General features: G+C 34.9%; 1 protein-coding gene and 1 long non-coding RNA gene across 2 annotated transcripts in view; one reads left to right on the top strand and one right to left on the bottom strand.

Moving 5' to 3' along the window:
* LOC121746968 overlaps positions 1 to 8,299 on the top strand; it is a 28,611-nt gene extending 20,312 nt beyond the window's left edge. Inside the window, exons 3-4 of the long non-coding RNA XR_006039095.1 lie at positions 7,535 to 7,598; positions 8,067 to 8,299. This is a non-coding gene — a long non-coding RNA (uncharacterized LOC121746968). The remainder of the gene's footprint in view (positions 1 to 7,534; positions 7,599 to 8,066) is intronic.
* Positions 8,300 to 13,847: 5,548 nt separating this feature from the next.
* On the bottom strand, positions 13,848 to 15,642 carry LOC121770248 (AAA-ATPase At3g28580-like). Its single transcript, XM_042167031.1, has 2 exons — positions 15,580 to 15,642; positions 13,848 to 14,741 (listed from the first exon to the last, which is right to left on the bottom strand). The coding sequence occupies exons 1-2, from the start codon at positions 15,640 to 15,642 to the stop codon at positions 13,848 to 13,850; spliced, it is 957 nt and encodes a 318-aa protein (XP_042022965.1).
* Positions 15,643 to 16,008: the final 366 nt, after the last annotated feature.

The following is a 16,008-nucleotide window of genomic DNA, read 5'->3' as shown; positions in this document are numbered from 1 at the left end:
TCGCGCCCCTTCCCAAATGCCGAATCCTCCATCTCGCGCCGGTGTCCGCACACCGTACTTACCGGCGGAGATGGAAAGATTGTTCAAGGCGTACTTGGAAATCTCCGAAGATGCGGTGGTTGGAACGAACCAATCCGGCGATCACTTTTGGTGGCGCGTCTCTAGCCGGTACAATGCACACCGGCCGCCGGGAACGATCGAGCGCAACGAGAGTATGGTGCGCAACTGCATCGGCCGAGCCAACGAAGAAATTGGCAAGTTCAACGGCTATTTCATCCAGGAGTCCCGGAATGCCGGGAGCGGCCGAAGCGAGGTCGACATCATCACCGCCTCGCTGAGCACCTACCAATCCATGAACGGTAAGTCGTTCAAATATCTTAACGTTTGGCAGGAGACGCGGACGCACCCGAAGTATAAGGGAGGCATAACATCCTCCTCTAGCGGCTCCTCCAAACGCTCACGGTCGGCATCCCTATCCGACGCCGGCGAAGAAGTGGCTAGCCAACTCGCCGAAGCTAACTTGGGTAGCCCCGATGCCCAACCAAGCGGTTCCCGACGCCGACCGCAAGGTAGGAAGAAGGCGGCGGCCGAACGACGTCGCGCAGCGACTCCATCTGCCCCTGCTCCCGAACCCGCACCCTATGTTCCACCTCCACCCCCGAACAACTCGTTGTGGGCCCTTTTGGCCCAACTCAATTTGGCCGATAGGTCAACTATGACCCCCACGCAACTTCAAACGCACGAGTCCATGATATTGGGTCTCCAAAAACAATTGGGGTTGGTGCCGCCGGATGCGTAGTCTTCCTCGGGTTATATTAGCCAATAATTATGTAATTTTTAATTTTTAGGAGTTTAATTATGTAATTTTTAATTTTTAGTATTTTAATTATGTAATTTTTAATTTTTAGGATTTTAATTATGTCTTTTTATTTTATTTGTAATTTGTTATTTTTATTGTGGTTTTTTTAATGAATTTTAGTATTATGAAAATGTTTTTGTGTAATTGAATTTTATATTAATTGTGCTCGTCCTTGCGGAAGAGCACAGTTGTGGGTGTTGTGCTCTTGCCAGAGAGCAGGCATGAATAGTACCGCCCGGGCCCACAACCGTGCCGCTGGCAAGAGCACGGTTGTGGATGCTCTAATTTGAAAATATACTATTCTGATATTTTAAACTTACTTTTTTTTAATAATGAGAATGTAATCATACATTTTTAAATCTTTATTGTTTTTGGAAAATAAATATTAAATGGAGTATACTATAGTATTTCTTGATGGTAAAAATGGTTAATTTTGCAGAGGAGGCGGTGAATATAAGAATTATTTATGCATGTAAACTGTAAAGTTCATTTTATCTTTCACAAATTTTATGAGTTGCACCACACACAAACACACATGAGGAAAATAATGTGTTTCTCGCTTTATGCGGACATTATTTGTAGCGGTGATAATTCACATGGATTGGGTTGTTGTCGGGACGACTTGATAATGATCCAACTCACTAACTCGAATATGACTAGTTAAGGAAGCTCCCAATCCAAACAAAAACGTACATATTACCTTTAAACCTTTATTCGATCAGTAAATGATGTGAAGCGTTAAGGACACAATATAACATAGGTTGACACACGATAACATCGAAGCAGTATTAAATTATTAAAATCGGATATTACATGATTAAACTTATTTTTTTAAATATGATTTACATGATACAAATCTAAGTTACATGAACCTAAAATATATACTCCATCTCTCCACGAAAAAAAGTTCAATTTTGCCATTTTGAAGTGTCTACGAAAAATAGTCCTATTTCAGAACTAGAAACTTTCTATCATACTTTACCCATTTACTCTTTTTCTCTCTCTACTTGACTCACTGTTTCTCATTATCTCTCTTACTTTACTAATTTCTCCTTAAAACTCGCGTCATTCAACAAAGAACCTATTTTTCGTGGATGGTGAGAGTAGTATATTTAAAAAATATATGATTAATTAAAGTTATAGTATTATTTTTGAACGGGTCAACCGAACACAACCCAAGCTATCGAATTTCTAACGGGTTGACCCAATAAGGACACAAACCCAATAAGCTTGACCCAAACCCATTACCCCCTCTGTCCGCGAATAGGAGTCTCATTTCATTCCGGCACGAGTTTTAATAAATGTTAAGAAAAGTGAGTGGAAGAAAGCGAGTGGAATATAGGCCCCACTTGTATATATTAATATATATCTATACATATATAAAAGACGAGTTTTGGGAGGCTTTGAATAACTATTTTGTGCAAGGGATGTAAATGCAATAATTAAGAATAAATTTTGATTAAATAAATTTAGTTGTGGAAATTTTAATGTAGCAGTTACAATGATTATTCCCATTGATTACTTTTAATTCATTTCATTTGGTAGTAAAACAATATTCTTTTGGAATTGGACCAAATGATGTAACCGCCTATTAGAATGTGACATTCAATTACCTTAATTTTGCATCTAATAATTAAATTATGCATCATTTTCAAATACATAGTCAAAAATAATTTCAATTATTTACTCACAATTTAGTGAATGGCTCTATACTATAGTCCATATCTTGGACGTTTTTTAAACTGCCAAATTAAGCTATTAATAACCAATTAATAGTATGAATTGAATATAATTATACCAATGATTTTAAACATTTTTTTTTATTTATATCATAAATAAATATTTGTTTTAATTACTACTCCCTCCGTTCGATAGTAATGGAGACATTTCTTTTCGGCACAGAGATTAAGAAAAATTGTGTTAAGTGAATTACGTAAAGGAAGAATAAAGTAGAAAAGAAAAAAGGTAGAGAGATGAAAAGTGAATAAAGTACGAGAGAGTAAAGTAAGTAAGAAGAAATGAGTTGACTTTTACTAAAAAGGGAAATGACTCGACTACTATGGAACGTACAAAAATGGTAAAATGACATCACTACTATGGAACGGAGGGAGTATTTATTAGCTAGATAAATGTTCTTTCATTTTTGTGATCTATAGTTGCATTTGAAAGGTTTTAGAAATTGTTGGTGATCTTTGTCTATAAATACATGTTCTATCATTGTGGAGACCGTAAATGAGGCGGAGCAGATGTCATGTGAGAGAGTGAAAGATGAAGAGCCGAAGATGTGAGTCGGAGGTAGTGGAGAGAGAGTGGTGCATAAGATGGTAAAAGGCAAATAGCACTTTTAAATCCTATTTTGAAGATCATTCAATTTTAGTGATATTAGTTCATATCTAAGTATTTTCTTCATGTTAATTTGTTTTATTTTTCCGTCTAGGCTACAATATTTTGTTTTTTACAAATAAAGAAATCACTTAAGTTGTTGACCATCTATAATATTTTGAACCTAGAGCGTTACACATTCATCGTCAACTTCGTCACTTTCATAATTTTCATGCAAAGAAAAACACCTAAAGTCAACGAAATAACGAAAGGAAGCAAAGATGACAAAAACCATAAAATAGCACATTTGTATTTGAGCATATGCATACAACATAAATCACACAAATTTAGAGATTAAGGAGAAAAATAAGGCTGAAGAAGAGTCAACGGTAGATGTAGTTTGTGTTTTATTATATATCTTCTCTATTTTTCATGACTTGCTAACTTTTATTTTATTGTTTTGATATTCATATATGTGTGTTTTTTATTTGTTTTGGTGTTCATTATTTACTTTTTATGGCAATATCATTGTCCTAATTATATTTTTAAGTTGTATATTAAATATTTATATCAATTAAATATTGATAGTATTTTAATATTAAAGTGTCTATGTGTTAAGGATGGTAATTTTATTTGTTGTAAAGACCAATATAAGTGCTGTAATTAACAAATATTTCTATGTTGATTTAATTTAAAACTTATTTAATTTATATTTATAATTAGTGACTATAACGTATTACATTTTATTTGTAATCTTATGTAATGATATTATTTGAATTATTCACAATGTCTAATTAATAAAATAAAAGTATTTTATGTTGTGCATAGCGCGTGGGCTAACACTAGTTTAAAATAATATGTGAGTGGAATGTGGGACATCTTTACCATTTATAGCAATTATGAATCGGGACTCCTATTCGCGGACGAACCAAAATGGAAAAACGAGACTCCTATTTGCGGACGGAGGGAGTATTTCGTGCGTGTTGATGCTAGGTTTTATGTCGTGTCCAAAATTGTCAGTCATGGTTATTTGTGAGCGCCGCTTTCCTTTAATACACATTTAACAAAATTTGTTTTTATATATTAAGTTTGGTTTTAATAAATAAAAATATATTATTGATATTTTAATTTACAAATTTATTACAAAATAAAACTTGATTTGTTCATTTTCTCTATTCTTTAACAAATGAATTAAATAACAAAAACTGAATTTTGATTGTTATGAAAAATACAAAGTTAAAAATATTAATAAATTTTTTAATATACTAAAATATAATTAAACAATATAAATAAAATAAATAACAAGTGAAGTAACATGCATTATTTGAGAGCGACGATCATGAATATTATTCAGGTGTATTCCTGTCCAATTCAAGCTTTCAAGTTTCAACTAGCATTCCTTCCATCCCTTTGAAGATGGTTCATAATCCTTTTTAATTTTTTCCAATCAAGATAACCAGTTACTAAAAGTAGACATTTATCTCTATGCTACTTAGGGAATGAGTCATCTTCATTGAGACGGAGGAAGTATTAGTTAGTATGAATAAATAGTACTCCTTCCGTGCACGAAAAAAATAATCTCATCTTTCCATTTTAGAGTATCCATAAAAAATAGCCTAGTCTAAAAATGAAAATTTTTCTCAAATTATTAACACTTTTCAATCCAATTTTTTTTCTCTCTCTCATACTTTATTCACCTTTTCTCATTCTCTCTTATTTACACCCAATTCTCATCAAAACTCATGTACAAAGGCCCGTTTAAAAGTTCGTAAAGGCTGTAAGTTGGGCTAATTGCATTACGGCCAATCAAATTGGGAATAAATGGCCCATGAGATACAAAAACAGGCCGTCTCCCGTTTTATTCCTTATTATGGGTCATTAATCAACATTCGCCAAAGAAAGGAATTAGGTCCAATTTTTTATTCACAAAACTATATAATTCTTCTCAGGTTTAATTTTCAAATTTATATGGATTAAGTCATTATTTTATTAAAATTTTAAAAATAAGGACTAAAAATGCACAATATAACACACATATTACCACTCTTCACATGTATAGAATGCATACATGCGTGTGCTCGTGGTCGAAGTTTTGCATAAATGTTTGATGTCAATTCTTAATCTGTGACGATGATTTCTTAAATCAAATCTTAAAGCAACTGATCATACATTATTTTGTAGAATGGGTGAATATTTTTGGATTAATTTCACAAATAATTCTGGACCTCAAATATCAAAATCAATATAAATAATCATCACGTAGCGATAGAGAAACATTTGCACTATTTTCTTTGTTGGACCATCATACAATCTAAATGTAACTTGCGCACGTTTTTCATAGATATTATATTTTTTCTTACTTTTAAATACTCTATTTACAATAGGAATAGTATAGACGTTTCAGGCAAATCATGGGCCCAATAAGCACCACAATTCAACAACAATTACTGTAACGCCCCACTTTTAGAACCCTAATTTTTTTGAACCATAAAGTACATGTATTTAATGCTTTAGATATTTGCGAGGTCCGTGAATTAATGCTTTTGATACCTTTCGTGACCTAATTTTGAGTTGGAATTTTGACTGGGTCAACATGGATGAATATGTGACGAGGCTGCTTGAATAATTGAATGTGGGGTGAAATTAAAGGTCTTTGGATAATTGAGTAATTGTTATGAGAGCTAGAAATTATGAAATAAATTACAATACGAATTTAAATAATTCCCTTTCCGTGAGGAATATTTATTGGACTCAATTCCGTGTTGGATCCGATAAATTAAATAAATAATATGAAAGCCCAGTCAGTGATAAATAAACTGTGTACTGCACAATTTAAAATAAAATACAATGGGCTATGAATTGAACTAAATAAAATATCTTTGATTCAAATTTTAATTAAAGATTTTGCGCAGATTTTTCTCCTCCGTGAAAAGATATTCCTCTTCCGTAATCTGCAAATAAAATACCAAAAATAAATCTAATTCTAACTAAATCACGTTTAGCAAAAAAAAAGAGAGGAAGAATTCGAAAATTAGGCCCTAATCCCACGTTGAAACCGTTTCCACCTATCCCACAAATCTCTCCCATATCCTTAACCCCCTTTCCTCTATATTAAGTCTTCAACCATTACTTTTTTTCCTCACCCAACGTCACTGCAAACAAGAAGCAAGAATCATCCTCCAACTTCTACTCAAGGTAAACTAATTCCTATCGATTTGTATCTAAACTTTCTCCTGCTTCAGAATCTAACATCAAATTGTGCTAGTGGCAGTAACCAAAATCCTCCAGCTTCAAGAACCACTCTTTTCAAATCCTTGATGTTTTGATTTCTCGTTCACAGAGGTAATCTCCTACCCAAATTTTTAAAACGTGAAGTATTGCATTCTGCTCCATACACATCATTATACCTCACTCCCCACATAATTCAATCAACGATCAAATCGCACAATCAAAACAATCGAACCTTTGTGAGAATCAAAATCAAACTAAGAACGAAAAGAAACATACTTTGAATGAGAACTTACCTTTCGGAGTTAGTCGGGGCTACGCGGTATTTGTTCGGGTCGTTTCGGGGCTGTTCAGAGTTGTTCGGGGTTGGTTCGGGATGAACGATGGATGAATTGGACGACGGCAGTGGCGGCAGAGTCCCTCCACTCCGACGGCGACGACGGTGGGCGAATCGCCGCTGGGGCCGACCAATGGCGGCACCCCTCGCGGCGGAGGTTGAACTGCAAAGCAGCCCTCTCGGCGAGCAGCGGTGGCTGAGGAGTCGGAGAAGCCGACGGACTTACCCAATTTGTCGACGGGAGAGAGAAAGAGAATAGAGAGAGAGACTTGGAGATGGTGTCGAGAGAGAAGGGGAGATGGTGGAAGTGTTGGGCTGGACCTCTTTTGTTTTCTTTAAGTTTGGGCCTCCCCTTTGTTTTAGAAAGTGGCCCATTAAATTAAAAGGGAAGATTTACTTAAGTTGGGCTCACAAATTAAATTGAAGACTAATAGTGGGCTCCATTTAAATTGTCTTGGGCCAATGAATAACTTTAATGGTGAAGAATATTTAATTAATTTCCACAATAATTCAAATAGCGAATAACTTTATCTTATGTCGGAAATAATTAATTCGAAGGGAAATAATTGCGGGGATTTATTTACGAGCTTAAGTAAATATTGGGGTTAATTTCTACATTTTGAAGGAAATTACGAGAAGCCATCGGAGCAATTATTGGCGTAAGCGGCCGAATAAGCGAAAAATCGAGAGAAACAAGATAAAAGACTTCAACTAGGGTGCATGCATTTTTTTTATTATTTTATCTAATTGGAAAGTAGGTTGATATATGTATTATTTAAATCCTAAAGGTGAGACTTCGCAAGGGAATCGAGATTCCAAAGGGAAGGAAGTGTAGAGAATTAAGCAATTGAGGTGGGCTTTCTTTTAAATAAGGACAACGTCCTAAATATTTTATCGATGGAAATGAAACTGTATTTATCATGCTATGGTTTGATTTTTACGTGCCTATCTGATTGGGCTTTATGCCATTATTATATGAATCGAATTCGGGTCCTTGTAGGGCCGCAAACCCTACTTGGGCTAGTGTACACCTATGGTAGATCGTGTGCTAGCGTACGGGCTGGCCGGTCTAGTGGCTTGGTTTGTGGCCATATTCCAAGTCATGTATTGGCAGATATGGTAAACATCTATGGGAAAATGACTGATCAGTCGATGTTTGAAATGGAAATGATTTTGAGTGCCTCGGGCATTTCTAAAGCTAAACCCCGATGGTTACTTGTGAATGGCATGATAAATTGCTCTTTATTGAAAATGTTTTCGGCATGAGCCACTGAGTATTCTTATAATACTCAGCCCTGCATGTGTTTTCCTTATGTGCAGGTTGAGCGGCGACGAGGATGTGGTGGTGTTGAGCAAGTGAATTTAAGATATTATGGTTGTTTTTTTGGGTGACGTTGTGTCTTCACACATGACGTCACTCTTTCTCTTGGTCATTTCCGCTGTGACTTTTCGTTTATTCATGTTTTATTTGGGCCGACAACTTTAATTGTTAGGATAATGGATATTCCGAATTTCTTGTTGGATAATATTAAACTCTTGGTTATTTAATTGGATATTAATAGTTGGTCCAACTTGTGTTGAAACCCTAATTTTTTTCGTCTGTTTATTAAATTCTTTTAATCACGATCGCCCGTATTTATTAACCCTAAAGGACGGTCGTGACAATTACAATTATATACTCCCTCCATCCCGCATTAGTTGCGTTGCATATTTCATTTTAGACACGGAAATTAAGGAATGAGTGATTAGTGTTTTAAGTAGAATGAGTAATAAAGTAGGTAAAGTGATTAGATGTTTTAGTTATATCATTAATTTCATTTTTTTAATCCAATTTTTTATATCTGTATTTTTTATATATTCAAAATTTGAAATTGTTATTAAATTTGAATAGTAAATAAATAAAATTCCGTGTATATACTTTGAATTGTAAACAACAAAATGTAAAAGTAGTCCATGTATATTCAAATTTAAATCAAAAGTCAGGCCACAAATCTAAATGGCGACAGATGAAAAATTTAAAATTGTGGGTTAACCCACCCACCATTTTGCAGGTTGTCGCCGACGGGAAAGAGGTTGGGGTTGGGAGCGCGGGGATACAGTGGCGGACGCAGGAATAAATCTTGGCAGGGGCTTCACTAAAAAATCTTGGCAGTAGACACACATATTATATTATATTATATATATATATATATATATATATATATATATATATATATATATATATATATATATATATATAGGGTCTTGTTAGGTTGAGATTTTTTAGCTTAATTGAGAATTGAGATGCATTTTCAGCCACTCATTTTGAAATGTCAACTACAAGTAGATTATATCAACTAAGGGTATTATCGTCATTTCATTTCAATAGCCAGAATATCAAATGTCAACAACTCGTATTAAAATGTCAACAACTAAAAAAAATTATTTTTTTTATTTTTTTAAATTTTTTTTTATTTTTTTAAAATTTTTTAAAAAAATTTTTAAATTTTTTTAAATTTTTTTAATTTTCACGCGATGTCAACTACGATGTGTAGCCTGCACATCAAATGTCAATAGCCCTGCACATCAAATGTCAATAGCCTGCACATCAAATGTCAACAGGTTATAGTTGACATTATATGTGTATAGGTGATATGAATCGTATATGTAGTTGACATTATATATGTGCAGTTGACATGAATTGTATATGTAGTTGACATTATATGTGTGTAGTTGACATGAATTGTATATGTAGTTGACAAAAAAATAAAAAAATAAAAAAAATAAAAAATCGAAAAAAAATTTAATTTTTTTTTAAAAAATAAAAAAATATTTATTAAATAAAATGTATGATGAAATTACCATTCTGCCCTTTCACAATTAATTAATGTAAAAATATTTTCCATGTGGTAAATTCTGGACCACTCATTTAATAAAAATGAGTGGCTAATAATGCATCTCAATTCTCAATTAGGCTAAAAAATCTCAATTGATCACAACCCTATATATATATATATATATATAGGGGAGCGTTATTCTCCTTTTCACATCTTAGATCCTTTTTCCTTTTTAATATTACGCATTAGATCTAAGGCATCAACGGATCAGATTGATTCTATAAAACTGGTTCCGTGTTGCATTATAGAAGGTGGTTGTATGCATTACAGGGTTATTATTGACATTTGACGGAAAAGTAACTGCCACATTTTGGTATCTACGAATAATGCACCACATGGTCACGAGTAATGCATATAATTGACTATATAATGCACAATATGTGAACTGCAATGCATACGAATAAGATGTACCATGTTATGATGTTTGGACACAAGTTTCTTGTTTCCCCTAAGGGTTTAATAAGCTTAGGGGCTAGGGTATAGTACGTAGACACGTATGTAATCTTCACATGGTAACGAGTAATGGATATAATTGACTATATAATGCACAATTTGTGAACTGCAATGCATACGAACAAGATGTGTTGTGTTATGATGTTTGACACACGTTTCTTGTTTCCCCTAAGGGTTTAATAAGCTTAGGGGCTAGGGTATAGTACGTACGCATTAATAACAAATTATAAAACGATACGAATAATTCACCAAATTGTCACGAGTAATGGATGTTATTAACTATATAATGCACAATATGTGAACTGCAATGCATACGAACAAGATGTACCATGTTATGATGTTTGACACACGTTTCTTGTTTCCCCTAAGGGTTTAATAAGCTTAGGGGCTAGGGTATAGTACGTAGACATTACTAACAAATTGTTGTTATTGGAATATACGTATGTGCATTATTTGGTTTAGGTAGTGCATTATGTAGTTGTTAATTGTCATTATCTCAGTATATTATGCATTATTAGAGGTATTGTGTATATGGGTTAATCAACGGATTGAAGATTACTTACGTGCATTTAGTAATGTCTACGTACTATACCCTAGCCCCTAAGCTTATTAAACCCTTAGGGGAAACAAGAAACGTGTGTCAAACATCATAACATGGTACATCTTATTCGTATGCATTGCAGTTCACATATTGTGCATTATATAGTTAATAACATCCATTACTCGTGACAATTTGGTGAATTATTCGTATCGTTTTATAATTTGTTATTAATGCGTACGTACTATACCCTAGCCCCTAAGCTTATTAAACCCTTAGGGGAAACAAGAAACGTGCGTCAAACATCATAACACAGCACATCTTGTTCGTATGCATTGCAGTTCACAAATTGTGCATTATATAGTCAATTATATCCATTACTCGTTACCATGTGAAGATTACATACGTGTCTACGTACTATACCCTAGCCCCTAAGCTTATTAAACCCTTAGGGGAAACAAGAAACTTGTGTCCAAACATCATAACATGGTACATCTTATTCGTATGCATTGCAGTTCACATATTGTGCATTATATAGTCAATTATATGCATTACTCGTGACCATGTGGTGCATTATTCGTAGCGGTTTCCAGCCATTATTAGATTACTATTGTACCCTCATAATGCACAAAATAGGACAAATAATGCAACACGAGATTAATTATCCAATGTTGATCTTGACCGTCCATTTCTCTAATCTAATGGCTGATATTAAGAAGAAAAAAGGAGGAAATATAGGAAAAGGAAATGAATACGTCCCTATATATATATATATATATATATATATATATATATGGTTGTGATCAAGATAGAACCATTCTTAAATGTAGAACCAATCTTAAATGTAGAACCAAGGCCAAATTTGGATTGAAAACATGATTAGTGGGGTGGTTAGTTGGGTGGTTATAACCGATGCATTGTGATTATGTATGAAATTTGATCTTGACCATCCTTTTTGCTCATCCAATGGATGAAATGTAGTTCTAGGTTATACACTTTAGATTGTTTTGTATATAAGACAACCCTATATATATATATATATATATATATATATATATATATATATATATATATATAATAAAAAAACAATAAAAATTCTAAAAATAAATAAATATCTAATATATAAAATTAATCCAAAACAGGTTTGACAAAAAGAATAATACAGTTTGCTAAAGCGGCGGCAACTGAATTCTACGTGTTTTCATCGATTGAAAACGCTGCAGGATCGGCTCGTTATCAATCATTGAAAAAATATCTTCTCAATGTACACAACTAGACTGTCATTCATCCACTCGTCTCCCATTCGATTTCGTAAATCAGTCTTGATAGTCTTCATTGCAGAAAATGCTCTCTCAACAGAAGCAGTAGCAACAGGTAAAACCAAGGCCAACTCAATAATCCGATAGACCAATGGAAAAACTAAATGCTTCTTAGTTTTGACCATTTTCATAGCAAAACTTCCCAAATCACTAAGCGCAACAAATTGAGGATCACACCGCACATTAGTAATAAAGTTACTAACTTGCCGTGGAAGATGTAAACATTCGCTCGCAGAGAAGTCCTCGGGACATAAAGTAGCAATATGAATGACTTGATGCTCATTGAATTCAGAGAAAGAATTTCTTGGATCAAGACACGTTATGCAATTTAGCAAATTAGTTCAATAAATCACAAAATACTATGTAAATAAAAGTTATGAATCTAAAGTATCTAACACATTGTGATTGTGTAAACTATGACAAAAGAAAAGGAAAAACTGACCTTACTCTACCAATTAAAGTTGCGAAGAAGATAAGTAATTCTCTTTTGGAATTTGTGGGAGAAGTTTCATTTGTGTTTTGCTCCACTGCTATGAAAGAAGTAGGGCTAGATGACAAATCCTTTTTAATTCTTAATTAATATACCTGCCCTGAAACTAACCCCTGCCGTCAAATAGGAATAGTGCAGTACTTTTTCAACTTTTATTATTTTATTTATTTAAGTTATTTGTAAGTTAGTGTATTACTTTTTATTATTATTTATTGTCTAATAGTGCAGTACTTTAAATAGGGAACATGCAGTACTTTTTCTGCTTTTATTGTTTTACTATTCATCGTCTTCCTCTTCTCATTTCTCAGCTCCATTGTTGTGAAGTTTTTAGGTGTACTTTTAATTTCAGCCCCTCCTTTCCATTAAACCTCTAATAATTTAGACATCAAAGCTATTAACTTGGTGAGGGCTGACTATAGGTTTGAAATTTTTTTTAAAAATTTGCAATAGAAATTTATTTAAAAAAATGGGTTGGGAGGGGCTTAAGCCCCTCACCTTCTCCACCTGCGTCCACCACTGCGTGGATAAGTTAGTGTTTTTAGCGAGCGAGGCGGAAGAGTCTAGTGAGGTTGGAGGCGGAAGAATTTTGGTTAGAGAGAGAATGAGTTTAAAGAGAGAGAGGGACGTATATTTTTCCAAATGAGCGGTGGATGGGTTGATGGGTTATTAATTAATATCCGTTATTTAGCATTTTAAGTGTAATAAGGAGATGTTTAACTAACACTAATTTTTACCCAAAATAGTGAGTACACTAATTTTTACCCAAAATAGTAAGAGTGCAAGTATCTTGGGACGCAAAAAAGGAATATAGTGCAAGTAATGCCGGAGGGAGTATATGCTTATTTTTTTCCACCAACAAAATATAGAGATATTTTAAAGTGAGAAAGTGATGGAGTATTTTTATGTATTTCCCCACAATTTTTTGTTTTTTTAATGTACGAGAAATTTCAATTAAATAACTTTTATTAAGTAGATTCGATTCTCTAAGCAGCTTAAATGTTGTTTGTATCCTCAACTAAAAAGAGAAGGTTGTTATTTTAATTATAAGTATATTGTGTTTGTTAGTCAATAGTTGATTTGTAATTTCTGTTATTATCGCATAAAGTATTTCGGTGTTCATATCAACTTTACTAATTTAAAACTTTCATCAAAGATCCTAGACTAAAGTCCCAAAATGGTCCTTAACATATTGTGTTTTTTTTTTTTATTTTGGTCCAAAACATTATCTTTTGAATTATTCGGTCCCTCACATTTGAAATCGGATCACATTTGGTCCATTTTGGACGGTTCCGTCAAATTTTTGACGGTTTTAATTATCGAGTCACAAATCCGTCACTTATCCGTCACTAACTGGGAGAAACTGATCCGTCACTAATCCGTCACAAATCTGTCACTAATCCATCACTAACCCGTCACAAATCCGTATCATATATATAATATCCTCGACCCCAATGACTGTTTCATGAAAGGTTCGACCGAGGAATCCTCTGTTTCAAATCGCATTCCATCTATCTTCTCCTCCGGAGACGAGGATCCCGTTAATCTTCTCCGCTGGAGAGGTGTTTTCATCATTGTTGCGTTCAACTTCTTCTGCTCAGCCTCGAGCGCCCTCACCACACTCTCCAAGCACTCCTCTGCATCTCCGGCCAAGCTCCTCGGCATCAAATTCTCCGCCACATCCGCCGGCGTCATCTCCACCTCCCCCAACAACCTCTCGATCCTCGGAAAAAGCTCATGCCACTCCACCCCAACGTAGTTCTTCGCCAAAACCTTAAACCCTTCGAAGCTGCAATACGACAGCTCAATGTGCTTATCCATCCTCCCTCTCCTTATCAACGCCGGATCCAACTTCTCCACATTGTTGGTCGTGAAAACAATGATTCTCGCTCCTCCACAAGCAGACCACAACCCATCTATTAAATTCAGCAGCCCAGAAAGAGTAATTTTGCTGCTCTTCGTCTCATTCTCCTCCATTCCCATCCTATGCAGCACCTGGTTGTTCTCATTCTCTTTCTCCTTTTCTCTCCTCTTCACTCTCTGCCCCGTGAGGTCGACAAAGCAGTCGATGTACTCAATCACGATCACCGCCCTGCTGGAGGTCACGATCAGGAGCTTCTTTAGCTCCGTGTTGTCCTTCACCGCCGTGAGCTCGAGGTCGTAGACGTAATAGCCCAGGAGGTTCGCCATGGCAGCGATCATGGTGGGCTTCCCCGTCCCGGGCGGGCCGTGGAGGTGGTAGTCCCGCTTCCACGCCCGCCCGATCTTTTTATAAAAAGCCTCCCCCTTGCTGAACGCCAAGATGGCCTCCACCACCTCCCACTTATTCAGTCCCTCACATTTGAAATCGGATCACATTTGTGATGGATTAGGGACGGATTAGTAACGGAATTGTGACAGATCAGTTTCTCCCAGTTAGTGACGGATTAGTGACGGATTTGTGACCCGGTAATTAAAATCGTCAAAAATTTGACGGAACTGTCCAAAATGGACCAAATGTAATCCGATTTCAAATGTGAGGGACCGAATAATTCAAAAGATAATGTTTTGGACCAAAATAAAAAAAAATGCAATATATTAAGGACCATTTTGGGACTTTAGTCTTTTTTGTATGATTCTCAATTTGCACTTTAGTACTTTTCTCCCAAGTCATTTTTTCACATATTGAATAATGGGCTTCACGTATTGAATAATGGGCTTTCACATTTTTTCTATAACTATAGCTTCAAAAGAGAGATTTCGGAAAAGGGGTTTAAATTCGTTGACCTTTCGAAATTTGGGATTCAATTCGTCAACCTTTCGAAATATGGGATTTGGGCATACAAATTTTTCAGAATGAGGGATTCTTGCATTTTTCTCAATATTCACCTATCTTTTCTTATTATTTCTCTCAGTACTTATTAATTGACTAAACCACCCTTCTAATTTGATCCACAATCTTGAAAAAACAATCGTGTGATAATTTGTAAGGAAGGGTTTAAATTTCTCCTCCCCTTTTCATTCGCGGCTTTTCCGCCTCCACCCTCCTCCGTATTTTTGAATAAACATCTCCTACATCAATCCTCTAATCTACTATACGAAATGTACACTCCTCTTCAATCCACACACAAGTATTACACCAAATTTGTGTAGGTTTTTGCTATATTTTTCTCTGTATAACAGAATCCCAAGAAGCCTTATGAAGCTTGTACATAAGATCCTTTGCTTTATCAATAGTGGCCATTTTCATCTCTAAATTCACGTAATATTTGAATTCTAATGGAGTATGTCTTTCATGAGAAATTAACGCAAAAAATTGCTCAAGCAAGTGTTGTAGCTACATCAGTACCTCAACATAGTTCTTGAACCCAAGAAGTTTTGCTTTCTCCAATTGTGAATTGTCAAATCCATTTTGCAAGACTCAAACTTTTTGATATTAAAACAGAACAACTGGGAATTGAGTAAGGGGGAGAGATGCGGTGAAGGGGAGGACCGAGGAGGAGGGTGGAGGAGGCAGAAGTTTAATCACATCCAATTTTTTTTGAGGTGGGTATTTTGGTCAGTTGATAAATATTGTGACCAAAACAATAAGAAAGAATTAGTGAATAAA

Source organism: Salvia splendens, chromosome 1, assembly GCF_004379255.2.
Source record: "Salvia splendens isolate huo1 chromosome 1, SspV2, whole genome shotgun sequence".
Lineage (NCBI taxonomy): Eukaryota > Viridiplantae > Streptophyta > Magnoliopsida > Lamiales > Lamiaceae > Salvia > Salvia splendens.
The sequence above is the reverse complement of the archived record's forward strand: the minus strand, read 5'-3'. Positions and strand labels throughout refer to the sequence as shown.